At 34.8% G+C, this 26,840-nt stretch overlaps 1 protein-coding gene across 2 annotated transcripts in view; it reads left to right on the plus strand.

The window, feature by feature from the left end:
- Positions 1–22,854, plus strand: part of LOC123306880 — a 306,081-nt gene extending 283,227 nt beyond the window's left edge. For both annotated transcript variants that reach the window (XM_044889060.1, XM_044889061.1), the window contains one exon: positions 22,042–22,854. In XM_044889060.1, the coding sequence (XP_044744995.1) occupies positions 22,042–22,394 (353 nt within the window). In that variant the 3' untranslated portion in view covers positions 22,395–22,854. The remainder of the gene's footprint in view (positions 1–22,041) is intronic.
- Positions 22,855–26,840: the final 3,986 nt, after the last annotated feature.

Below are 26,840 nucleotides of genomic sequence, written 5' to 3' on the forward strand. Positions count from 1 at the left end.
ATTCAAATCGAATATAAATGAAAGCTTTCACATTGTAACAACATAAGGGTGTAAGTTAGGAAATGTCTGACATTAAAGAAAATTCGAAGAAACAAAAGCTGTATCGATATTTTCATCTAAAATATGTGAATAATGAATAAATTAAACTTCGAGTATATGTATATGAATTTTTTTGATTCGATGATGAAAAACATGATTCGTCCTTTTCATTGAATATCTTGAATATTCATTAAACTATCGTAGAATATAATTTATGATAATTAGAGGGATCACGCCTCAACAGGAGGTAATGAATCAAATAATAAGAATTAATTAAGATGCATACTGAACGCCGATATGGATATCAACGAGTAAAATACAATCTGAATTGAACTAGCCAATTTGCCGTTGTCAGGACCTCTAAATGGAGAACGTTTTACTGAAGAAGAGCAGCTGCTGACCATGGTTTCGGGCATTTGCCTATAAACCGTTCATCTCTTAGTCGGTTTTCTTCTCGCACACTATCGTGCTGGGATTTATGTGTTTATCCTCTATTGGATAACACTATCGGATTGTTCAATAAATTTCTGTTCTTATTTTTATCTCTTCTTAATTGATTCTCCTTCGGTAAATTCGCATTCTCCTTTTGTCTTCCTCTGGGTCGTAGTCCACTAGTCTGCTGACTTCTTGATTCGGATGGTTTTTCGCTGTTTCGAATAATTTCTCTGCTTTTCTGTTCATGAATTCCGTTATGGTTTCCCATTTTAGGTCCCTATAAATCTGTCTATTCCTGACAAACCAAGGTGCATCTATTGCACATCGTAGCAGCTTGTTTTCAGTGGCCTGAATTCTTTTGATGTGGCCCTTTGACGCGAAACCCCAGGCAACTGATCCATAAGTCAGTTGAGGCCTAGCAACGGCTTTGATTCCACGACTCTACAAAAAATTTTACGTTCTTCCTTACGTTTATACTAGGATTTTCCGTTTAATTATGCACAAAAACGAAAAGAAAATACCTTTTTTGGTATAAAGTTTGCTTTTGTGATAGTTAGAGTAATAATACTCATTCTTAATTTTTTTTTTAATTTTTGATACTCTCAAAAAGACCGTGCGATGAGAGTGGGGTCTTTAGCTTTACAGAGTGTCGCTAGGGGGCACTCGAGTCATAAACAACGATCAGGTGTTGTTTACAAGCACAGACAAACTTCAAATGTCGTCAAGAAGGTGTAAATACGATGCTGATGCATGTTTTGTTATATGTGGTAAATTTATTAAAATTCGAGACGTGAAATACGAATTAAAGACATATCACGTTCTCTATGAAGCATATTTGAATTTCCTGTTTGGTATCAAGACAAGCCATGGGCTCCACATGTTGTTTGTAGTTATTGTGAAAAATGTTTTGGGGGTTTAGTGAGAGAAAGTAGTTATAAACATAAAATAAAAAGTAAAAGCGTGCACTTTTAAATTATTTTCCAGTTTTTGTAAGTTAATTTAATAGTAAAAAAATTTTAATCGGAGAGCAAACTTTTTCATGCCATATATTTTTTTTCGTCTAATTATGATCTAAGATATCGAAATTTTATGTTTTGCATTCAAAGTCATATTTGGTGTTGACCAAAATGGTGTTATCTTCAATTTTTGTTTGACCTTGAGTGTAAAAGGCGCGTGTGTCTTCTTCGGAAACAAAACTATCTAGAATCTGAAGAAATGATTGATCTAAGATTCCGAAATACCTCCCAGAAATCGCGAGATTCAATCTATTGTGAGGCAATTGTTCTCCGCAATCGTCATGGGGTTAAAACAATCGTTCACAATCCGAACAATACCAGCGGATCCTTCAACAATCGGAAGCCGCTACCCGATATTTAGATTAATTCTGAACTCCGACTGAGAATCTCATAAACTATGTACAACCATCACAATCCACTTCTGAATTGGAGGTCTAATGGGTAAACAAATTCCGCCTCTTGTTGAAGCCGGGCCTAAGCTCAACCGATTCCTATGCAAATTCGGAAAACTTTCAGCGAACCGGATATCCATGGATGAGTATTTATGACATGAGTCGCGTACGAACGTTAAAGATTTCTATTGGGTTTTTCATCTGCAGAAAGCCGTTTTTCTGAAATGTGTTTTCTGGATGATTGGTAGGTGCGTGAGTAAGAGAATTCAGGTTATGAAGATTTACATTTGCCGGAGTTTTCTTTTCTCTTATACAGAATCATAGTTTGGTTGAAAGAGTCCTCCTTTAGAAATGTTTGTTTTTTCGGAAAAATTGTGGAAACCTTTTTAGATCTCTTAAAATGTCACTACAGACTACAGGGGCGACAAAACATTTCACTTTAGTTGAAAAGAAAAAGCTTAATTCGAACTACGCCTGATTTGATGCAGTATCCTTCAAAATAAGGGTCACGCTAACAGTAGGTACAAAACAGTAACACATACATACAATATACATAGTTGTCCAGCCCTTGTTACGAATACACAGAGAATAAATTGATATAGAGAAAAGATGACCAGTAGAAACACCTTTTCATCTCAGTATATACGAGATCAAAACAGAAAAAAGGAAATAAATATATCAGCCTTCCATATCACGGCACCTTCTCCGAAAGAATTGGAAAACTGTTCAGGGGCATCGACAACATTGAGATTTCATTCAGATCCTCTGGAGGAACAACTTGTCAGGACTAAGGACTTAGTCGGCAAATTGGAAAGATCGGGAGTATGCAGGTTGAAATGTGGGAGATTCAACACCATTTATATCGGTAGAAGTGGCAGAAACATCAATACTAGAGTGAATGAACATCTTATGAGCCCCAGAAAAGATAGCAAGGACAAATCAATTTTTGGTGTATATCTAAGAGACAATAATCACAATTTCGATAAAGAGGAGAATACTACAATATTGCATGAATATGACTTCATCCCTCATTTCTATACTCTCAATGCCAAAATGGTTCAACACCATTCAAGCTATTGGAAAAACTCCACTCATAGGGAAGAAAAGTATATAAAACGTGATATTGAAAATTAAATCATTACTGAGACCACACACAGACACACAAGACGAGAATAATGTCACCTGTCAAACCTGTTTTGTTAGTTTTTGTTTTGTTTTCATTTCATGCCATGGAGTATTTTATGTAAAATGACTTGTTTTCCATTTTGATTTGTGAAAATTCGAACCTTTTGAATTAGAATTTGGCTTGGGACAGGAACTTATTAGATTGAAACTTTGTTTATTTTATATGTGAGTTCAAGATTGGATTATTTCTTGTATTGAGTACTCGCATTATCTTCACTTTTCAGTATGGTTTTGAGGATGACTGTATAGTCGAAACACATCAGCCAGAAAATAGATTGATTTCAAATAATAGTGGATTTCAGACTATAAACCTTTTTTATTTTATTGAATTGGAGTCTAGTGATAGACCGTATAGCGACGAGCACAGCTCTGATGTGGGGCTGAATAGAACATTATATCGCATTGCAGTATAACCCTAAACAATTCAAAATCTAGAATAATTTTTGAAAAAAACTTCACATCGAAATTGAAGAAATTACTGGAGAAATCAGAGATTTTGGATTGTAGAGATTAAAAGGGGTGGCTTAAGATCTATTGTGCCCCCATTGCAAATTTATTTGTCGCTTTCTCATCTACAGCTCGCCATCCAGTAATAGAGTTCTGGTAAACTTCATCAGTATCTGGAAAGCCTACAAGAAGATTATCTTCTAGTTCTTGCAAGTTTCTCTTCCAAAGCACTCTTTGCGTTGTCTCGTAATGGCAAGGCATTGTTACCAGGTGATCTTGAGTTTTATCCTTCTCCCCACAGAATCTACACTCGTCAGTTTCTGCTAGATTCATTCTCATTAGAGGCGACTATCTCCTGTAAGGAATCCAGTAAGAGGATGTGGCATATTATTGATAGGAGTGCTAGGATCTAGATACTTCTTAAATCTCGCAATATTATAGTCTCCAAGGAATATCTTGAAATGTTCCAGTCTCGGAAGATTCTTTCAGAGTTATTCTCGTTTTTTTTTCTTTTCCCGAAACTTTTTCTTGTAGGTACATTTTAATATTTAAACAAGATTCCAAGCCACTGAAAGGAGGGCACTCCAATGTTATCTTGGAATCTATGAAGAAATCAGAGAACATCAATAATCATCATGAAGCAATTTTGATTATCAATTATTGATGTATCATCTTAAATTTTGGTTTTAAAAGATAGTTAGTTATTAATTGTATGTATATGTTTTCGATAGAATTATACTCCAAGGTTGTCCTCACCCTATTTTTTTTTTCACAAAAAGAGATATGCATTGATTCTAGAAATCCATCAGACACTTATATCAATATTGACCAAGTAAAATGTGAATTTTCATCATTCCACTAGTGGACTAGTGAGTTCATAAATGTGGAAAAAACTCCAATTATATAGTGATTATGAATAAAATTTGTTTATTCAGTTATCTTGAAAATTCAGCCATACCCCTCTTTCTCCGCCACTGATAAACATCAAAACTCATAATTCACAGATGGCGCAGCAAACAACCTAGGAATTACTCATTAAACAAAAGTGAATATAATTTTGTGCAGGACATCAACTACTTTCCTCGATTGTTTTCCAGGTGCGCAAACAATGTTTCAGTTGATATTTCGCGACCATGGCGTTGAATGGAATTGCTCTAGCAATTTTAAATTGCTGCGCTCCCAATAACAATGGAACCGCTCCGTTAAGCTATTCATATTTTTATGGCGAGCATTTCCTCGCACAACAAATTCCAGTAATTACATTTTCCACGAATTTCTATCCACTTTTTGCGTTCATATTGCATGTTGAAATATTACAAGCATTACCTAGGAACATTTTTTCTATTAATTTTTCTGCGTTGCTTTGACAAGTATGCATGATCGATTGGAGAAACAACTTTTAAATGAGAGGGTTTTTTATCTCAACTGAAAATTGAAAAATTTTTCAGTCCGCAGTCCCATTCCTAATATGCACATTGAATTTTCCTTTTGATGGGATATTTTCCAACTTCATTTTGATATAAAAATTACTTTTTTTTCAGATATTTTCTCTCCTTACGTTAGATTTTTCATCAGTCAGCTATTTTAATAAAATGTAGAAGGGTTCTTAAAAATTCAATCTGAGTCTAGCAAATAATGATTTGAACTGAAGGACACAAATTTCATGATTTTACTTACTGGAGATTCGTTATCCCAATAGCATCCTTATGTTTGTGAATATAGAAAAATATACCATGAGATTGAAATACAAAAATGTTGAAATATTCTTGCGTTGTTTAAGATTATTATTCAGATCTTAGCTTCTACTAAACTTTCAAGTGTTCTGGCAACACCCCACATTCTGGTAGTCTTTACCCCCTAACGACCAGAGTAATATCTTGATAAAGTGATTAAATGATAGATAATTGATTGTATTGGGTGATTGTATTATCAAATAATCACACAATATTTGTGGAGAAGTAGATCGAGATCAACAATAAAAGTTGGGAAATACCATTGATATTCGAAAAACCAGATGGTGCAATTCTCGTTTTGGACATTGAATTAGTTGAGGATATTATTCAGATGAAGTTGAAAAAGTATTTTGTTACACAATGTGCAATAGAATATCCGTTCAGCAAAGCCAATGATGGAATGGATTGACGGCATTTCTCTTACCACAATATTTTCGCGGAGCTTCCATTTAATGAAAGATATCTAGTGGAAAACGGCAAGGGTCCTGGTAGGACATTGAACCCTGATGCGGCAATAGTTTGGCCCACATTTCGGAACATATCCTTAGAGCATTACCGAGCGGAACAATGCCAGCCATCCAGAGTTTTTCCTATATCATGGTAGAAAGATCAAATAGTCGGAAAATTCTTAGGGGTTGGATAGCGGAAGCTCATTTTCCTTTTTCATTCTGTACGAATTGAATGGAGAAGATGGAATTACCATAAGTGGATTATTCTCATTTTCTTTTACAAACAATGATTGCATCTTGAGTATGTAACGAACAGACCAAAAAGAGACATCAGCTCGGTGGAAATAAAAAAATTATGAGATGAACCGAATGAAAATGTGCTTTGTTGTAATTTTCCGCTCTATGCGATGCAGATCATTTGTTCACATATTCCACAGTTTCGAAATTGAAAAAGAAAATTCGAACTAGTAGATAACTTCATTCCTGTGGAATGCAGTTGTTTCTATGGGTGCAGTAAATGGATTTTCATTAACTGAATAGATTCTGACTCATTCGTTTCTAGTTATCAGTAAAAATTGGATCTTCTGTATGGAAAACGTTTATTTCTATATGTATACAGGCTGGGCTTTTTAAAACGAAACAGATGAGATAACGGGCGGAATAAATTTATTTCGAAAAAATGCTCGGACACGTCGATTTTTGTTTCGAGGGGGACAACTTTTAAGGTCAAATTCACAACTATATCGCTTCAACCCGTGGTGTTAGAACACCAACCCCTAAATTTTGAATAGAAAAGATAGGGTAAGTGATACCTCATTTGAAAGGCCTTTTTATCCTGAATTCAGCATATTAATTTTTTTCTCATTTAATGCATTCGTTTTCGAAATATTCAATTTTGAATTTCGTACTGTACCAGTCATTTTGAATTACGCAGTTGAGGTTTTAGAAATGGCAGGCCATTCAATCAATCAATAATTGCTACACTAGAAAAAGTGCACGTTTTGATAACACTTCAAAAACAACCATCACTTCTAAAGTCACTCATATCAAAATATATGAAAAACTAAAAATTTTAATTCGATAATTTTAACCGTTTCATCCCTATCAGAAAGAGATGGTTATTATACTCACTAAATAGTTTTCATCAACAAAATTTCTATATCTTTTTGGCAAAATTTCCGGCCTATTGGAAAATTCATATACTCACCACCCCTGCATATGGTTGTTTTCTACAAAATAGTAAATACCGAATATACAAATTTTGTGGGATACTTTTTTACTAACTTTGTGTGTAACTTATAACGCTGTACACTAATTTAAAAAAATACCCTTCGTTTCTGTGGTGTGAGGAACGATCTGAAAAAAAATCGAATTTCCATCTCCATATCTTTGAACCTAAACAATATTCAGTTGTACATCAGAAATTATCAACTTATATTCATAAAACATCACTTTGAGATTGATCAATTTAATTTCAGAAATGGTAATCTGAAATTCAGTTTAATCACATTTATTAGTTCAGAAAAGATCAAATTTCGATTAAAATCAGTCAGAGTCATTTCAGAAATCGTAGTATTTAAGGAAATATCAAATGTATTTCAGAAAAAAATCAATTGAAGTGAATATGCGTTGACAGATACTACTTAAGATGTCTAAAAACATTTTGCACGCACTCGTCAATTTTTGAATGCAATGACATTAGACCAAATCGAAAATAAGAGATTTGTTTCGTGGCGGCGCCATGTTCTATCAACGAAAGTCTATAATGCTACTCTCTCGTTTAATTTTGATCTGCGTTTATATCGACCACAGATTACAGTAATCTGTGATCCCGATCAATCAACGAATTCAAAGAAAATATGGATAATTTAGTCAAATCCGTTAACGAATATTTGAGATTTACACTACAATTTTCGTTGTAAAAACGAATATGCAGATATTTCAACACTATCGAAGGATTCGAAGGAGTACTTATTATTCTTCTTGAAAATGATTTCGATAAAACACATTTGATTGGCGAAATATCCAATATACATATGCATTTGACGGAAATGGAATTTTCACTATACTCATGAAGAATTTTTGAAGGGCAGACTCGAATAGTCTATGTATTTCTATTTCTTAATTCATGCTCACAATTCACATTACATATTTTCGATAAATTCCTTCGATTAAATATCGCTGATTTTTTTTTGGTGTAGCAGGGGGAGAATCTGCAAGATAGACGAACACACCCTCTCCTGAGGGGGAACAGTGTGGGGATTCTCACTCTGTTGAGCTCGAGATCCAATAAAAACCCTTAACTGCTTCTTCATAGGTTCCGGGCATTTTGCCTATTAACCAGTTGACTATATATCGCTGAATTTGCCATAAAACCCTCATATAGCTCTATCCGTCCCGAATGTTCGTTCATCTGATTTGGTTCTGCCTCAAATTCGAACAACAAAGGATGATAGTCCAACAACACCGAATTTTTAGCTGTAGTTCTTTATGGTCCATACAGAAAACTAAACGACATGTTGAATAAATGAATATTGTACACCCTTTCTCGAAATACATTTTCATGCAACAATAATCGCTTATAAATACAACAAATTCGCAATTCTTAGCATTGTATTCAAATTATTTTCAAATATCAATGGACGACGGTTAATTTCTAAATAGCTCTACCTACAGTGGGACAAACGAAACTTATCCCTTATTTCCAAAGTTGGAAAAACATAATCTGATCAATGCATACAACATGTTTTTAGACATCTTAATACTACTGCAACAAAACTTGTTCCTATCAAGAATTAATTCGACATTTTCGTCTCAAAAACACTGATGTCTATGACTTGGGTCATAATTCCATTGGTTGAAAAACCTTTCAACCTTTCAAAATATCCTCGGCTTTATGCACATTTTGAATGTTAAAAAAGTTTCAGAATTTCAGGAGAATGAGAAGATTAGATAAAAAATGAGGTGCCATTTGAAATAAGGAAATAGCATCACTTCTAGACCTCCTGCAACACCCTATATAACCCTATATATTACGTGAAAAGAGAGTTTTTCAACAATTCATTTTGAATCATAAAACTTCTGGGTAGCAAAAAAAAGTTAAATGGAGGGAAGGGCTATTTATGATCAATCACTCTCTACTGAGCTGTCAAATAAATCCTGTAGACTAGTAACACAACGTATCTTCAACGATATGTGCAATTTATACAGTACAACTTAAATAACTAACCCTTTTGTCCTAAGGACGATATTATTCAACCCATAGCAACCAGGGTAAGTTGAAGTTCATCCATTCAGTGAAATAAAATGACATGAATATGAGCGGATAAACCTCATCTTGCTCTTGTTGCTATGAATCGAATAATGAGACACCTTTCATGTCATTTCATAAATCAACTTCTCAATTACTGCTGAAAATTGACGGTTTCTGGAATACAAATGATTATTCTGATTTCCAATTGATAGTTACAAATCAATATGACTAATTTAAATTGCATTCGATGTTTCCTGAAATAAATGTGATTGATCTGAATTTCAAATGAAAATTTCTGAAATTAAAACAATTTTCAGCTCTCCAGAATATAGGTGGATTTACAGGTATGGGTACCCGATTATCAAGAATCGGTAATTTCAACAAGGGTTATCAATTGAAAGCGGAACTCATGTAACTCAAGTGGCACTTTTGACTTCAATTAACATTAATTTTGATTATATTATTCTATATTTTATGATTTGTACGATTCTTCATGAATCTTAATTAAAGCACAGCCATGTTGAACATAATGCTGTGACAAAACCATTATTTGAATTTGGGTTATTCAATAACAAATGATTGAATCCCTATTATAACTGTCAACGGGAAGTTCTTTATCTACTCCGAGACTTTGCTTTTCAGAAAACAATTTGTACTCTTGAAAAGAACAGTAGCCATATTCCAATAGGGAATATTAACCGTTTGTTAAGCTCCAGTTAGAAATATCATTCAAGTATTCCAGTTCCCGTAAATCTCTCCCATTAACACTCAATTAGGTGAAGAGAGATAGATCAAGAAAATTCAATCATCTCTTTATTCGCGCAAATCCCAATCAAGCCAAAACCTCACTGTTCTCCACTAATTCATTACCATGGCCCTGATGCCCCTGATATCACGTATTCACTATTCAGACTCAATCCCAGAATGATGATTATTCTCTAATCAACCAATCGAAGCAATGGCTATTTCATGAATAAAATATTGATCGGCTGTGGCAACTTGACCCCATCCCGAGAAATAACCTGTCATCGCTGGAAATGGATGTCGATTTGCATTCATACCTCTAGCATACCGCACGTTAATGCACGGAGGAAATACTGCGGTTAACATATATGTTTCCTGCTTCTGTTTTTATTCTGGTTGAATTGACATTGGTTTTTATTTCACTGGAAAAGGGTATAGGTTGGCCCCAGTGGATCACTGACCAGGAAAACACTGAGGTGATTTGAAAGTTGGTATATGAGTTTTCGGGTCCACTAGGTTTGCCCTTGTGACTTCGCAGTCCATTGTTATATCCAGATGTTCTGTTGTGTGAATAGATTGCTTATTTCAATTGAATCTGGTAGCACCTTCGCGCTTTACGATTTGAAGACTATAAATAAAGTAAAGCTTCTAATCACGCGTATTTTCGCTCGGCCAAGAGTGTTGCGGGCAAATTATGTTTGTGTCTCAAAAATGCAACAGCTTTTCGCGTAATTTTGGCATGTGTTCTGGAACGTCAGATGCAAAGATTATAGAATAGAAAGGTAACGCCCTCATATCTCTAGTACTAAAAACCTACTAGAGAAGAAAATACATCTGACAATGAGATGGCGCTGAAAACGTACTGTCAATATGGGAAAATTGTTTAATAACAGGTTTCTGTTTTATGGTTGAGGAGCGCGAACTTAGAATTCTATTTTTGTATTGAAATTCAATATCGATCATATTGAGACCAGAAAACAAACATCCTGAGCGACAAAACAAAACTAAAACTATGGTTTTGTTTTATGACCCGGATGTCAATTCTTATTCATTTCATTTCACATTGTTTAGAATCAATTGATATCAATAAAATACTCTGTCGGATGTGGTATAATTTTATTTGAAATTCTTAAAAAATCTACAAACATTTGAAATTATGGACCACGAATAGAGCTTCGACTAGGACACAAGAGTGTATGGTGATTTGCTATACATCAAAGGCGTTATTTCTGTGCAATACGTTGTTTGAATTAATAAACTCAGTTGAATTTGTACAATTTATACCAGAAATTGATATGAAGCAATATTCAATATGCCATCATAGCATACACATTTCTGTTATTACATATGATTCACAAGATTTGCAGAACCACAATTTAAAAAAACCGTACGGGGGTTTACAAGACCTTTATGTTATGCCATCAGTAGGTACCTATAGTTTATTTATGCTTTTTTATAATTTCTTTTTGGTATGGTCTTTTTATGATACAATATACAAATTGATCAATAAATCTACAAACCACTCACAGCAGGTTTCATAAAACTTTGACTCTCCAAACAACAATTTGACAGTCACTCGATTCCCAAATCGAAGTCAATAAAACCTTTACATTTCTTGATATACCTACTTATTGAAGTAGTAGCAATTGAAAATCTTTGAATGGACAACAATTTTCGTGGATGAACAGTTTTTACTCCCTGAAAATGTTATCCACTTCGGAGCACTGAAAATAGAAATCAATGAATGACCGAGTCACATGTTACCAGTTTTTTTTACTTACATTCCCATTTTCCTTAGTGAAGTTAAAAACTTAATTTCGAAAAATCCATTTTATTTGATCTACGGTTCTTCACGATGCAAGCCTGCTATTCAACCCTACTAGTATTAGAAATCTAGATTCATTTTAAATAACATAGGATATTATTTAAGTTGGTAACGATAATGATATTATTCAAGTTGATAACGATAACGATATTATTTAAGTTGCTAGGATTCCAATTTCGCAAAGATATCCGAAAAATATATGTATATGTTCTACATTTGAGTAGGTAGAATGCAATATAGTGATTTTTATTTTCTCTGAACGATTTTTGATTTATTTGGTCTGCGAAAGTATCAATAGAAAAAATAGAATTTTCACGTTCGGAGTCTAGGTAATCACAATGTTGAATGCTAGTTGCAGTATATAGTTTTGATCAAAAGTGCCCAACATTTTGCTCGTTGAATTATTTCAAGCAACGAAATGTTGTTGCTGTTAGATGTGATATGCGTATCATCTTTGAGTATTCACTCAATGGTATCAAACATCTACACAAGGAGTACAAATTTACTTCATCATTCAATGATAAATGATGAATAAAACTCAAAAATCAGTTTCGCAAAGCTGAATCAGGAAATTGAGGACTTGATTGAAATATACAGAGATATAGATCGATTTGTTTTGAATCTATAATTTTAATTTTGAGCATCCACAAAATCATTTCTGTGAATTATGATTGCTATATGGTAATTGATTCTCCATTGCAATATTGTCCATCGATTCCAGGAATGAAGATACCAAATTTAATATTTTCTAAAAGGAATGATAAACTTCATGTTTAAGTTTTAGCTAAAGAAAAAGACCGTCTCAGAATCTTATAAAATGTAAGCTTCTTCCATCCGTTAGCATAAATAGGTGGAAACTATGCCCAAGTGGGTGGCATATAAAAATATCTTCTATTGAGTGTGAGTGTAAATTAGATAGAAATATAACTTAGGAACGTGAATCAAAGACGTTGGGGAAAATATTGCATTAGAGTGAATCATGTTTAATTCAGAGAAACCCATGAAATATTGGATAACTTGACGAAAGACACAAGTCTGTTGGATAAAGCAATATATAGGGTTGATCAAATTGAAACAATCCCCCTACTGATGTTTATTAGATCTGGTTATAGAAATAATACTTTCAGTTCATACATGATAAAAAATTTATGTTCTCACTAATCTACCAGGATACACATTCACATATTGGCAGTTGAAACGGAGAAATTAATTTTTCAAATCTCAGATAGGATAGTTCTTCATCCTGTATTTTCTTACAATTCCAGTTGATTATAGATAGAGTTCATCATTGACTGGAACTCACCGCTTATGAGATTACCATTGTGCTCAATGTTGTCAGTAGAAACATTCGCTCGGTAATCTCTATACTGGATTTCCACTGGTTTTTCCTCAATGTATGGTTAATCCTCCCTCGGAAAGGTGTTATTTTGAACATTGCAGCTTCATTCAACCCCTAAAACAATTAACCGCGTCAATTATCCGTTAGGAAACCACACCATTATCGGCATTTCTGAATTGCTGGTTTCCCCTTTGAACCAAATCCCTTATTGTTCATTCAGCCGAGTGAGATTGGAAACGGTAGAACTGTTTCTCTTGGTCGAGAAATTGGAATCTGACCAGGAATATCGGAGTGGAAATCTCACTCGAATGTTTTTCTAGGAAAATTTTGGATTCTGTGTGGTAGGGTTTGTGATATTATGAGAATTATGTCCGATAATGTTCAGAGTGAATCTTTTCGTTTGACTTGACGCTTTGTTTTTTATTCGATATCCGAAAAAGTCATATAGGTACATATACCTATATCAAGAAACTCACAGTTTTTGAACAAATTCCTTGCTTACATTTCGATCAGTATTTCAGTGACTCAAACCTACACCAGCAAAATCAACCTGCCAAAACCAGAAGCATACGACAAGTTGTTACAATTTTATTACAATTTGTTACACCAGGTCATAATGTCATTAAACTTTCCAGTCGTAAGTTATGACTATTCTATCTAAAGCAATTTGTAACTTTTGAAGTAATTGTGATAACCAAATGGGATTTGTACTAGAATTCATGTCCACGGGGTCATCAGTTCAAGTACCAATTTTGATCTTTCTAAAGACCTGTCCCCCTCGATATCAAATATTCTAAGGTCGTGTATTCCAATACCTACCTCATAGTGAACTATTTTATCACACCTGACCACCTAATACCCAAGGTTCATATGTGAACCTTGATGAATTTTACATATATAATACAGGCTGTTGCAACAGTATTTCGTGAAACTTGTTATGATCATCGATTCGGTTGCAGAAAACTTTGAAATTTTCACCAGAACATCATTAGTTCGGGTGTATTCGAAAAACTACTTTTTTCAAAGTTCTTTGAATTTCTCTTTTTTCGAGTATCTATGTGTTTCGGCTAAAGATAGGTGTGAGCATAAACTTAAGATTAGCCTGCTAAACTTAGGTTTAAATTCGAGGACCGGCTGAAGTTTCTTAAAATGTTTACCTGCGTCTGGCAATTTCATCTTTAGCCGGCTAAGGTGCACATTACCCAAAACGAAACGGCTAAAAATGTATTCGTTGGATACGCGCAGGGGTGATGTCTTTTGAATGGACGGACGGGAAAAGACGTTCGTCTTCGGCCACGTTTTTCAACTTTTAGAATTGAAATATGCAGAATAGCATTGAATGCTAATGTATTGAGGTTTGTTTCCTAACGCCCATTGGTTTTCAATTCAACATTTAATGAGTTTCTTTCACCTGTTTAGGAGATTAATTTTTTTTAATCAATCCACATACAGAAATTAGACATACAGTTTTCCACAGGACACTAGGAACGTGGACAGTCAATTGTCCTGTGAAAAGACAGAATTTGATCTCACAAGGAAATGAAGTATTAGACATTACGTATAGATTATATTATTTGTTTTACAGAAGTATATTCTCTCACTACCTCTCAATATTTGGGTTTATGGAAAAATTCTCTACGTTATAGAAACGATAGTTTCTAATGTTGTAATTTGTTTCCAACCTTAATACTTTTGCAAAAAAGAAAGAATAAACTATCAACATGAACATAGTTGAAAACATTTGGTATTTTGATGAAAAAGTTCGTGGTATCATTCTTGTCCACATTCTCTCCTTTTTATCGTTTAATACCCTCACAAATAATGAATAATAACAAGATGAAAGATAACCATTTAATCTAAATTTTTCCTTCACACTCAAAATAGCATGTTCGTCTCAAATTTTGTCATCAGGCGTTTAGATTTTTAGATTCACTGATGAGAATGCGTTGAGTTGAGACACAGTAGAAATCAATATCTACATGTTCATTCTCAATTTCTCAACTGCTTAACATATTGGCTTCTCTGCTATAAAAATTAGCGAAGTTCGTACAAAAAATGCCTTGCATTAATAGTTTGATTATAGTACTATTTCTTTTCATTTTTTTAATTGCCGCAAATGTGCGCCCCTCAAGCCTTGCCAATACTTTTCTTCTTTTCTACTAGCTTCTACCATTTTAGCCGTTATGGTGTAGTTACACTTAAGTTTAGCCATCAAAAGATAGAAGAAACTAACATTAGCAAATACCCGAAGCTAAACCTAAGTTTAGCCCGCTAATCTCAAGTTTATGTTCACACCTATCTTTAGACGTAACATATGTAATGGTCATAATGAAGAAACTAGAAGATATGCCTGAAATTTTCATCATAACAGTGAGGAACTTCATTACGAAAATGATTTGTGAGATATGACTGAAAATTACATCTTTTTATGGATTTTCAACAGACTGTATCTCTTCAACCTATCTGAATTGTAAAAATGGTAGGAGGAAAAAGTGTTGCTTTTGACTTTTTATATATAGGTCATATAGGGTCAACTAATATCCTTTCTGAGGTATGTGTTGTCGAGAACACTTTTCTCAGGTTTCTGACGACTGAACTGAAAGGATAGGGGATATAAAATTCAAAATCTCAATATATTAAACATTAATGCTCCCATTGTTGAAACCCCATATTTCTCAAGAGAATATTATCTTTTCAACTCCTGGATTTTTGTCGCATCTTTTAAATACCTTGTATCCTCTTAGTTCCGAAAGTTCCTCGAATAAAAAGTTTTCATTTCCTTGGAAATCAACAGTGAAATGAAGTAGTAATACGAAGGGATGCTCTCTAAAGAACGAAGCTCGCCTCTGGAAATACCCGACAAGCGGCTCCTCTCTCAGCTTCTGATTTGTATACGAACTTGAGAGCAATCAACTTAATCCACTTTCTATATCTGCTTTCGTTGATTCCTGCGACGGCTGAAGTATATTCCGGTTCGGATTCACCTTTAATCAGCACCCCTTCAAAAAAGGGTACTTCGGAATTGACTTCATTTCCCCCCAACCTCTGATCTCGTCCTGCCAATCTACCGGGGGCGGATATATTAGATAGCGCCAGCTTCTCGTGTGTTCTCTGCCCCCCGAAATGGATTTATCGGGTTTCGATCATCCAGTAATTCATTTCGGATAGGTGTAGTTTTTGCTTGGGATTTTTGGAGGATCTACTGATGTCTAGAGCAATATTGCTGCGTGAGAATTAAATTTCTCGAAGCCATTGAGAGAAATATAAAATATGTGTTATCCATTTTATTCGTTGAAGCTGGCCTAACAAATGGACGAAATAAGATAATTATGATTTCGTTTGATGAATTGAACAAGTTGTATAACCAGAAATTATTGATCCCTATATGGAAATTTGCAATAAACTAGGGAGTCTGCCTCATACTTTCACTCGCTCGCTCATTTTTAGAAACGATATTTTAATAATTCTGCGTAACTGCCTGTATATCAATGAAGGCTCCCAAGGCTGGATACGACGGAAATATTAAAAGTTTCTTATAGCAATTTTAAACGTGTTAGGAGGGCATCTTCTCAGGTATAAGATTGTGTGTTACGCAGTAGTGTAGTGGTAGATTTTCTAGTATGGAAACGCTAAATTTGGTTGTCAAATTCTCTCACCTGAGAGAAGGGGGATGAAGTGAAAGCATGGAGGGAACCAGTATCCACGCGTCCTTGATCTTACCAGATTGTTCGTGGTCTACAAGTCCAGCAATATAGAGCAGGATGCCGTCCAGTCAGCACCAAAAAAACGCTCAAGATGGCTATGCGAGGAACATCTAAGTGTCATCCTGAACCAGCTAAACAATATAGGCGCCTAAACATCAACTAGTAATGTTGAAAAAGATGGAGTTTTTCTGCTCCTGGATGTTCTAGTTAAATGGAAAACTATCAAAAACTCTGATATAAGGTGGAGTCCAATCATCACCTATAGAGGAAAAACAGGGAGTTATAAAAACACTTCTGGAAATGGATGTGAGCTGGAATATATGAAAAAAATTAATCATTTTGACTCGAATTGGACTCTTTTTTCCGGAAACAATGACAGAATCAGGAATCACTTGGGAACCATCTATAAGCCAACACCAAAGTAGTAGTGCTTTTTTCATCCCCCATATCTTTTCATCAAGTGAAAACAATATGGATAACATTGGAAAATTAATTTGGTTTTGAGTGGTTTTCTTCCATGTTGAAATAGAATTATAAATATGAAAATAGAATGGCAAGTTGACTTATTACCTTTCTTCAATTTTTTCATGTTTTAGTTTTTCATTTCTTACCATCGATACTTCTACTATTATTCAGTCCACTATGAAAAAAAGTTCTATTCAAAAAATATATGTACGAGGATGTATTGATATCTACTTAGCCTAGACTAATTCCATGCATATAAAAATTGCGTTACTATAGCAACGAACAATTAGCATAAGAAGTGTCAGTGTGAAGTTTGAGGTCAAAAAAATAAACCAATAACGCAATAAATTAAAAGAAAAAATATGTCCACCGAAATTGTGAAAATCGAAAAATGGGAGTATCGAGCGAGTATCAAGTACCTGCATTTAAAAGAGGTGAGCAGATTTACGAAGATATGCTTAATTCCCTTAGTGATCAATATCCTTCATGTGCGACCGTGAAAAATTGGACTGCAAGCTTCAGAAGGGGTAAATTTTCCATTGAAGATTATGACCGATCGGAAAGGCCAGTTTCTGTGTCAGTCCCCGAAAATAACGATGCAGTTCATGACATGATTTCATCAGACCGTAGAATTGGACTAAAACGAATATCTGAAGCACTGAATATTTCATACGAACACGTTCATCATATAGCTCACATCAATTTGGACATGAGAAAAATTGCTGCAAAATGGATAACAAAATGTTTGAATGGTCACCAAAAGCGTACAAGGGTAGAAGCATCGCGTTCGATCTGTGCTCGATGGAATGGCGACACTCTAGTTCTCCCAAGACCTAAGAAGTTTCGTGTCCAAAAATCTGCTGGAAAAGTTGCTTCAGTTTTTTGTTATTACCATACAGTAATTATGATTGATTTCTTAGATAAGGGTAGAACAATAACCGGAGATTACTATTCAACATTACTGACCACTCTATGGAAAAAAATTAAGAGAAAAGACGCGGAAAAAGGTGTTTTTTTAGCAGGACAACGCCTCTGCACACAAATCTCATGTTGCCATGCAAAAAATTCGTGATTTAGACTTTGAATTACTAGAACACCCCCCTTAATCACCAGATTTGGCTCCATCCTACTATCATCCCTTTCCTCGACTGAAAAAACTTTCTTCCAACGAGGAGGTAATAAAAGCTGTGGAGGTCTGGTTTGCAGAGCAAGAAGAAACATTTTTTTTTTGAAAGGACGTTGCAGGTTCGCTGTAATAAATGTTTGTATGAATGTATGTAGAATATGTTGAGTAATAATATATTTTGACATTGAAATTTTGTTTGGTTTTATAGTAGGCTAAGAATTTTTCAATATATCCTCGTAAATTAAACCGATTTAGTATGAGAATTGTCAAGATCGGCTTTGTAACAGGTTCATTAGGTTCAATTGGTAATTTGTCTACCTAAGCAGCCGTGGAGATACTTAAAGGAAGAAGAACACCAAAACTCTGACACTGAAAAGGAGTGCCAAGAATACAATCAATTCAGGTTGAAAAGGAGAAGCATTCATTCAGACTACAAAATTAGATATTTGAATGGAGACGTATCATTTTACGTTTCCATTTAAAAGAGGTTTTTCGATTAGTTTCTCATCATTCACCCTGAATTCTACGTATCTGCGCAAAGCAAAGATTTAACCATTCGAATTCTTAAATTCCTTTACCCCCAAGAGGCGCGGCGGCGCGTCTTTTTTATGGCGATTATCATCCGCTATCATATTCTTCAGCCTATTCCGCAGGCGGACATCGAATTATCTTCCTTCATTTCCTCTTGAAATCCGAGTATTATATCGAGAAAAAGTTTTCGTTCTTTCCACAAAGGGCGGCGCGAAAGTTTACTGGATTAGGTTCGATAATTAGATCATTCATAAATGAATTTGTTACTTAAGACTCCCTCTACCCGTACACAATGGGAACTAATTATTCATATTTTGGTATCATTTGAAATTTTCGACATGCGAATTTTCATTAAACTAGAAGAATTCTCTGATTATCTCATAACTGTCTTCCGTAAAATTAATTTTTTGACTGAATTCAAGGACAGGTGTATGTATGTGGATATCATACATACTCTCTTAATGACTTGTTTTTTTGGCTCTTAATGACTCCTAAATGAAACAATAAATTATCTCCAAATATGACAGCGATTGGAATAGGTACATGTTTTGGGTTCTGCAGCACAAACTTCACTCTCATACTGGTTGACTCAATCCAGAGGAGGGATATTTGAGTCATAAGTGACACCAGTATTACTTATTGCTTAGTTTCGCTCCGGCGCACTGTGGTCGATATTTCACTATTTCATAGATACTTCCATGACCCATAATGACCTTTGGAGCAGACCTCTATTATATTACGGCTTGACAAACCTATCAGGGGAACTCCCTGAACAGCTTAATCTAACCGCTTTCCTGGAGAGCTTTGACCATGCCATTCAAAAATTCCACCTTTATTTTCGAATTTTCTTGAACGACATGCATGAGCTATCTGATTACGCCAACGCCTAATCGTGTAAACGAAAATTTCATTCATTCATTCATTTTTTCATTGCTGTATCCCGTTACCGGGAATAAATCTACAAATAGACTTAAAAAAGAACAGACTTGTAATTTCTTATGGCTAATTACGACTATGTGCCCTCCTGTGACTGAAGAGACCCAACCATGATCTACAGATCCTTCCACACTCCGGGCATGGATAGTAACTAACCAGATCTGGCCGCCGCTGTATTCTTCTCGAGTATCCATTATAACTGTGCACCATAGACCTCCACTGTGACCTGACTAACGCTAGTTGTTCCCAGTTATGATTGACATTAACTGATTTTAGGGATGGATGTAGTGTATCCTTAAACCGCTTATACTGGCCTCCTGGTTTCCGGGCTCCCTGTGTCAATTCACCATACAGAGCTATTTTGGGGAGTCTTGTGTCTTGCATCCTCAGAATGTGGCCGCTCCATCTGAGTCGGGTCCTCGTTACTTGAGTCTCAATTGTTGTACAACTCCGCGTTGCAAGACAACTGCATTCGAAACTTTGTGGAACCATCTGATGTGCATTCTCTGTCTTATATGACGTTTTTGCGTTTGTTCAGGCTGTTTAATATGTCGCCTGTAGGGCATCCAGCTTTCGCTTCCGTAAAGAAGCATTTGGAGGACGACTGCTTTGTAAACAGCTGTCTTGGTCTTCAGATTGAGGTCGTTATTTTGAAACACTCTGACCTTTAGCTTCCAGAAGGCCCGTGATGCCGAATTGATACGGTTGTTTATTTCCGTGTCTAGGTTAGCCATAGTATTTATGAAGCTTCCCAAGTATTTGAACTGCTCGACCTGTTCTAGAGTTTCATTATTCAGGCTGATATGTGTTTGAAGGCTTTCTGACGGACTTACCAGGATTTTGGTTTTGTCGATATTGAGTCTAAAGCCTAAAGCTTCGTATATATGTTTATATGTGTCCAGCAATATCAGTAGATCTTCTGGGCTGCTAGCGATAAGTGCGTATTCGTCTGTATATTGATGTTCCGTGATAAACTTAGAACGGGTTTTTGCTATGAGGCGCTTTAGGTTAAATAGACCTCCATCAAATCTGAATCTAATTCCAACAACTCTTGCAGGCAGACTCAAGCAATTAACGAGACATCTATGACGAAAATATTGAACAGCAAAGGCGCTAACACGCAGCCTTGTTTCATTTCAGTGTTGGTCAAGAAATGGTCGGTTGAAGAGCCATTATGCTGTATTCTAGCGGTGTTGTTGGTATGAAGGCTTTTACACACTGCTAAGAATTTTTCGGGTACTCCAAGACGTCCCATGATTTTCCATAGCGCTCTCTGATTCACCGAGTCGAAGGCCTTACTTAAATCGATGTAGGCTCTATAGATCCTTGATTGTTGTTCACGGTCCTTCTCTTGCAGCTGTCGCAGTGTGAAAATAAGGTCCACCGTACCACGATTTGGTCGAAGACTGCAGTTGAACGAACGACGCGGAGCGGAGTTCGGTCAAGGTGTCGAGTGCGGAAAAGGCACTTTCCACATGAGTTAGGAACAATATTTTTCCTACTAGCGTGAATAAAACACTTCCAGGGAAAGTTTTCGTTTTGATACCGACATTATCAATTCCAGTGGTTCGGAGCATAGAGACCCATGCATGGCAGAATTTTATTTTCCTACTAGGGAGAAGAAAATTTACGCCTACATTGAGTTTATTTTAGAAACTTGCTAGATATACAGGCCGTTTTTTATTTTCATCACACTCTTGAACATCTAATATTTCGACCACAATGTGTTACGGCCTTGCACTTACTGAGCTCTCCGAAATAAGCAAGGAATACCTCTTCTCTATAACATTTTTTTATTTCGTTTTGTGAGCACCATTTATACAACTCTGTCTGTTCCCTTTCATATCTCAAACAAGATTTTTTCGGCAATAATTCTGAAGTAGCCTGTTCTGCAGCGTCTATAACGCACTTTGGTAATTCTTTTGATGGTTTATCTAAATCCATTTTCGTTGCTTTTTATAATGAAAGACTTCCGCGGTCGACTTATCGTCTTGAAACTAACGTTATAAGAAATTATATTTTTGTGTGCATAGAGACTTGCGAAAATTTTATGATTGATGCGACTCTTCAATATTTGCGTGCGGAAAAAACCCTTGTTATATGAGTGCGGAAAGTGAATAGCAGGGCTTTTTCCGCACGATTTTGGAAATGTACTACTTTCCGCTTTACATATCAGCAAAATATTAAAAATGTTTACCTTTTCTTTGTCGATGTCAGAGATGACCATATTATAAATAAATATGAATATTTGAATAACTTGTGGGTGTCATACATAGATATATAGTACCACTCAGTGTACAATTTCGAATATTATTCTGTAATGTGAATATCATTTAACCCTGGCTCTTGCAAAGATCCTTGCTCTTGGAAAGAGCAATGAACTCTCATTAGATTTGGTGCATTAATCGCAACTCGTTTTCAGAAGGTAAATCGATTGCCACCGCATACGACTGCAAATACATAGAGACCTCTGTTGGAATCAACCACAACGTGGATGAACTTCTTGTAGGGATCTTGACACAGATAAGACTAAAGCTGGAGAATCCCGAAAGATCGCGCGATCTGTTTCGCAAAAGGAGCAACTCCAAGAAGAATCTAAATAGGAACAGGTCTCCCGCTTCTGGTACTGGAACCCCCGTTGGTAGTGTCCAAAATTCGCCGAAAAAATACAGAGGTTCCAGGACGTCAGCTAGTTTGAAAGTTAGGAGTTTATTAGGCAAAGTATGGGCTAGAGATAGTAAATCAAAGTCTTGTGAAAATTTGCATGTACTTTAATTTCACCCTGTAAGGAATGATTTTGAATAATGATTTGGAATAACACTTGAGTACCTTCCTGGTACTCTGTTTGGCTTTTTCCATTGGAGATAGCCACGCTGAAGTATTAATTTTAATGATAAAACCAGGGTATTCATTTGTTCTATTTCATAATTGTATTTTTTAATGATATGCTGTGAATTTCAGTCATGATGAAATATGAATAGTCCATATGTCCATTTATTTTTAAAGTTGTTTTTGTTTGAATTATCGAATATTTTATATAACTATATAATTTGGATGATTAATCCAAGTTTCAAAATAGTTAAAAAAATATTTTATTGTCTAAGGTAGAAAAGTGTTCTATTTATTTTATTATGTTTCTTCGTTTTATTTCTTCATGTTGTATTTTATATTCCTTAAGATATTTTGAACTTTTGTATGTTATGATTTTGTATTTTTAATACATTCTTTTATAGTATCTTTTTTTTAACTTTTTCTGGCTGACTAACAATAATTCACCTCCTTTATAATAAGACGATTTTTATATAAAATAAGATGTGGACAGATCATTTTTGTATGTCACTTTAGGTGACTGCGGCTGTCATTTCAGTATTTTGAACATATCATTGCTTTTCAATTGTTCGAATGAATAAAAAGGGTCCACACATCCAAAACACCAATCTGTTAATCAAAACTGTTACTAGCTGAAATTAGACAGCTCTGATCCAATATCAACTGGTAGACATTTCATTTCTGCGAATACGAAATGGGTCCACAAATTATGAAGCATTCCATGATAAACTAGTGTAAAAAAAAATATAAATTAGAGTAAGTTTGGATACATCCAGGTGGAATTGGTTATCAATTGATTTGTAGCGATATTATAAAGGGAAATATATTTTATACGGTTGAGACAGAGTTTCTCGAAATGATGATGATTTAGAATTCAGATTGTTTGGAAGACATTATTTATTCTGTTTGTATGAGGCTGGACATTTATGATAGTGTGAGAAATATGACGTTAGTTGTTCATTTTATGTACAAAAACTGTGTTCATCCACATGATGAATTGCAAAAAAAAACAATTGGCGTATCTTCCTCAACATAACCTAATTTATAATAACGTTGAACCATTGCGAGTTATTTTCTTAGTATTATCATTTCCGAAACTCTGCTAGCTGAAATTTTGTAACAGAGCTTAGGCAGTACGGTAGGAAATTGACCAAATTTTTTTGTGCCTTGCAGAGGCTTACTCAAATTAATAAATGCGGTGAGATTTAGAGATGGCATAGCAGATGAATCATATCTACTACTAGATGTTATAACTGATAAGAAATGTTCGATAATAATACAATTCAACCTCTATGTGTATTTTCAACAGACTAAATATATTTACTCAACTTCCTGTCATTGTTGATGAGTCATAAAATACGATGTCTTCATTTTTAAAGTGCCAATGATTCTGTTACCATTTCTCATGCTGTAGAATAGATGAGTATTTATGTTCTTTGAGATGACCTGGGATATCACAATATCTATATCTGCATGCTTGGTAAAGTTTTAAGGTCTTTTGAAACGGTTCCTTTCATATGTTCAATTTCTCATAATTCGATGAAAAGTGCTCAGCTGCTATGTTTATTCGCAATTTTTTTAGAAAGAGGTTCCATCTCTTGTGTGCATGAATGAATTAAACTAATCCATCTATAAATACGCTTCAATTGAATGAAAATGTCTGTATTGAAAACATTATCGTTACCTAGATATAGATTGCGTTGTTGAATTTTTCTATAAATTATAAAATTACTACAGCTCATCACTCATTTCTAAAATGCAATTCTCCTACAAGAAATCCGAAATCTTTGATTTGAACAATTCTTATGATCAGAAAGTGAACTTTGCGTTTTTTTGACTCACCCATTAATGTCACACTAATTAGAGGGGGTTTCTCAATCTGACAGTTTGAAAATGATAACAATGCATTTTTTTAACATCTCTCTGCACCTCTAATCGTTTTTGTATTCAGTATGAAAGTTGTAGATAATAAAATTCTATACCACTTTTGTCTGAAGCAATTTTTCACACTCTTAACCGTTTTCGAGCTAGAGGGTGATGAGCGCGAGGTTCTTAGCCATACATTCAAAAGGGCGAGGTCAATTCAGAATCCAATCTCTAATGTACAGGGTGGGCAAATTTCGATATTATAGCACTACAGCTTTTAAACCAGTGGAGATAGACAAAATCTGATACCCCATTCTCGTTCTCTTTTTCTGAGAAACTAACAAGAGTAGAAGTCATTTTTGGCCACCTTCTTCTGTTTTCGAGTTATAAGCGAAAATTGGAAAAATGGCGTTTTCGAAACAAATTTATATCTCCGCTAATACTGATGATAGAGCTCTGAAATTAAAAACATTATACAGGCACTTTTTTAAGTAGAATCCAGTGGCGTGCTTGCCTTTTTAGCAGGATTTTTAAGTTATGTTTTTTTAAATGGAAACACTAGATTTCTGTGCAATTTTTTGAAAACTTAATTTTTACTGATTTCAAAAATATATAACATCATATGATTTGTATCAATATAAATAACAGAGAATGGCCAAAAACCTTTTTTCTCGATATTTATATGGTTTCTACTTTTGACGAGCACAGAAAATAGAGCTTCATATAACAAGAGCAGTCTCCTTCCGGCAATGTCATTCTTTCTATGCTTTTCACCAATTTTCACAAAATTTGAATCTTGGAGAAATTGAGTAAGAAGCATAGAAATGAAAGGACTAATAGAAGGAGACAGTGTAATCATAAGATTCTACATTTTTCTATTCTCATCAAAAGTAGAAACCATAGAAATATTGAGTAAAAAGGTTTTTGGCCATTTTCTATTATTTATAATGATACAAATCATATGATGTTATATATTTTTGAAATCAGTAAAAATTAAGCTTTCAAAAAATTGCACAGAGATCTAGTGTTCCCATTTAAAAAAAACATAACTTTGGGTCATAGCTTCGTAATTAAAAATCCTGCTAAAAAGGCAAGTACGCCACTGGATTCTACTCAAAAAAGTGCCTGTATAATGTTTTAATTGCAGAGCTCTATCATCAGTTTTAGCGGAGATATAAATTTATTTCGAAACCACCATTTTTCCAATTTTCGCTTATAAATCAAAAACAAAAGAAGGTGGCCATAAACGACTACTACTCTTGTTAGTTTCTCAGAAAAAGAGAACAAGAATAAGGTATCAGTATCTGTCTATCTCCTCTGGTTTAAAAGCTTTAGTGCTAAAACATCGAAATTTGCCCACCCTGTACATTCATTCGTCATATATCTCAAAAACGTTTGAACTTAGAAAAAATTGCTTCGGGCGAAATTTGTGGAGAACGATGAGCTCTACAACAGTTTTGGTGATTGCGAAAACAATTTAAACCCAGGAGAGGGGATATTAAAAAAAAAACTGTTTTTTGTGACCTCTATGACAAATTTTTATTGTTTCGCCGTGCTGAAAATGTCAGATTATATTTTTCCATTATTCTTGAATCATTAGCTTCAAAATAAGACAAAAGTCATCGCGCTCGAGAATGTACACGCGACTTTTTTTGCAAGTTTGGCGCCCTTCCAGATATTGTCGTCACGCTAAAATTGTCAGATTAAGAGAATATATACTTGTCAAAATGTATAACCACATATATCTTTATCTGACACGCTCGAGTAAATACCTAATTGCCCTCTTGTACTCTCCAACTATAATTAATCAACCGAATTTTCAGTAAAAAACTCTGTTCGATTAACCTATGATGGAAATTTATAGAGCTGAACTGTGACATTTCAATGCACCAAATTTATTCGAAAAATGACATTCATTTGATGATCACCGTAAAAATTTCCGTGAAACTGCCAACAATTTTTAGAGTTGAGTAGGTATTTACTTTTACTCTATTACTAAAGATATATTTGAAAAAGGTTTGTTCCATGAGAGGACACCCAGGGAAATTTTTTAATCACAATCGGATATCAATAAATTCTGGAAGATTTTGCAAATCGTGCATCCCCACTCCCAACATCATTGATTATCATATAAGGTCCTTTCGTTTGCATAAAAAGTGTGGCACTTTTTTACACCCGATTTTAGTATTCGTTAGCTGATTGAATTTACACCAGTGGAACTATGTGTAGATAAACTACAATTCCTCTACACTGGTATAAGTGTAGAAAAGTGCTACACTTTTTATGCAAACGAAATGACCTAATTTCACGGTTTTGAAATCAGGCCCGTGCAAAACAGTGAGTGTGGCCACTTTAATTATAATAATTAATTCTCTTAATTCATAAAATAACGCACCGCGGTTTGGCTGTCGCCTAAGCCAAATACCACTGAAGAAAAGGAATTTTTTTTTTATTTACCAGTTTGATATGACGATATATAACATTTGATACCGTTGTTCTACAAATTACCCATAGTATAAAGATGAA

Source organism: Coccinella septempunctata, chromosome 2 (assembly GCF_907165205.1).
Source record: "Coccinella septempunctata chromosome 2, icCocSept1.1, whole genome shotgun sequence".
Lineage (NCBI taxonomy): Eukaryota > Metazoa > Arthropoda > Insecta > Coleoptera > Coccinellidae > Coccinella > Coccinella septempunctata.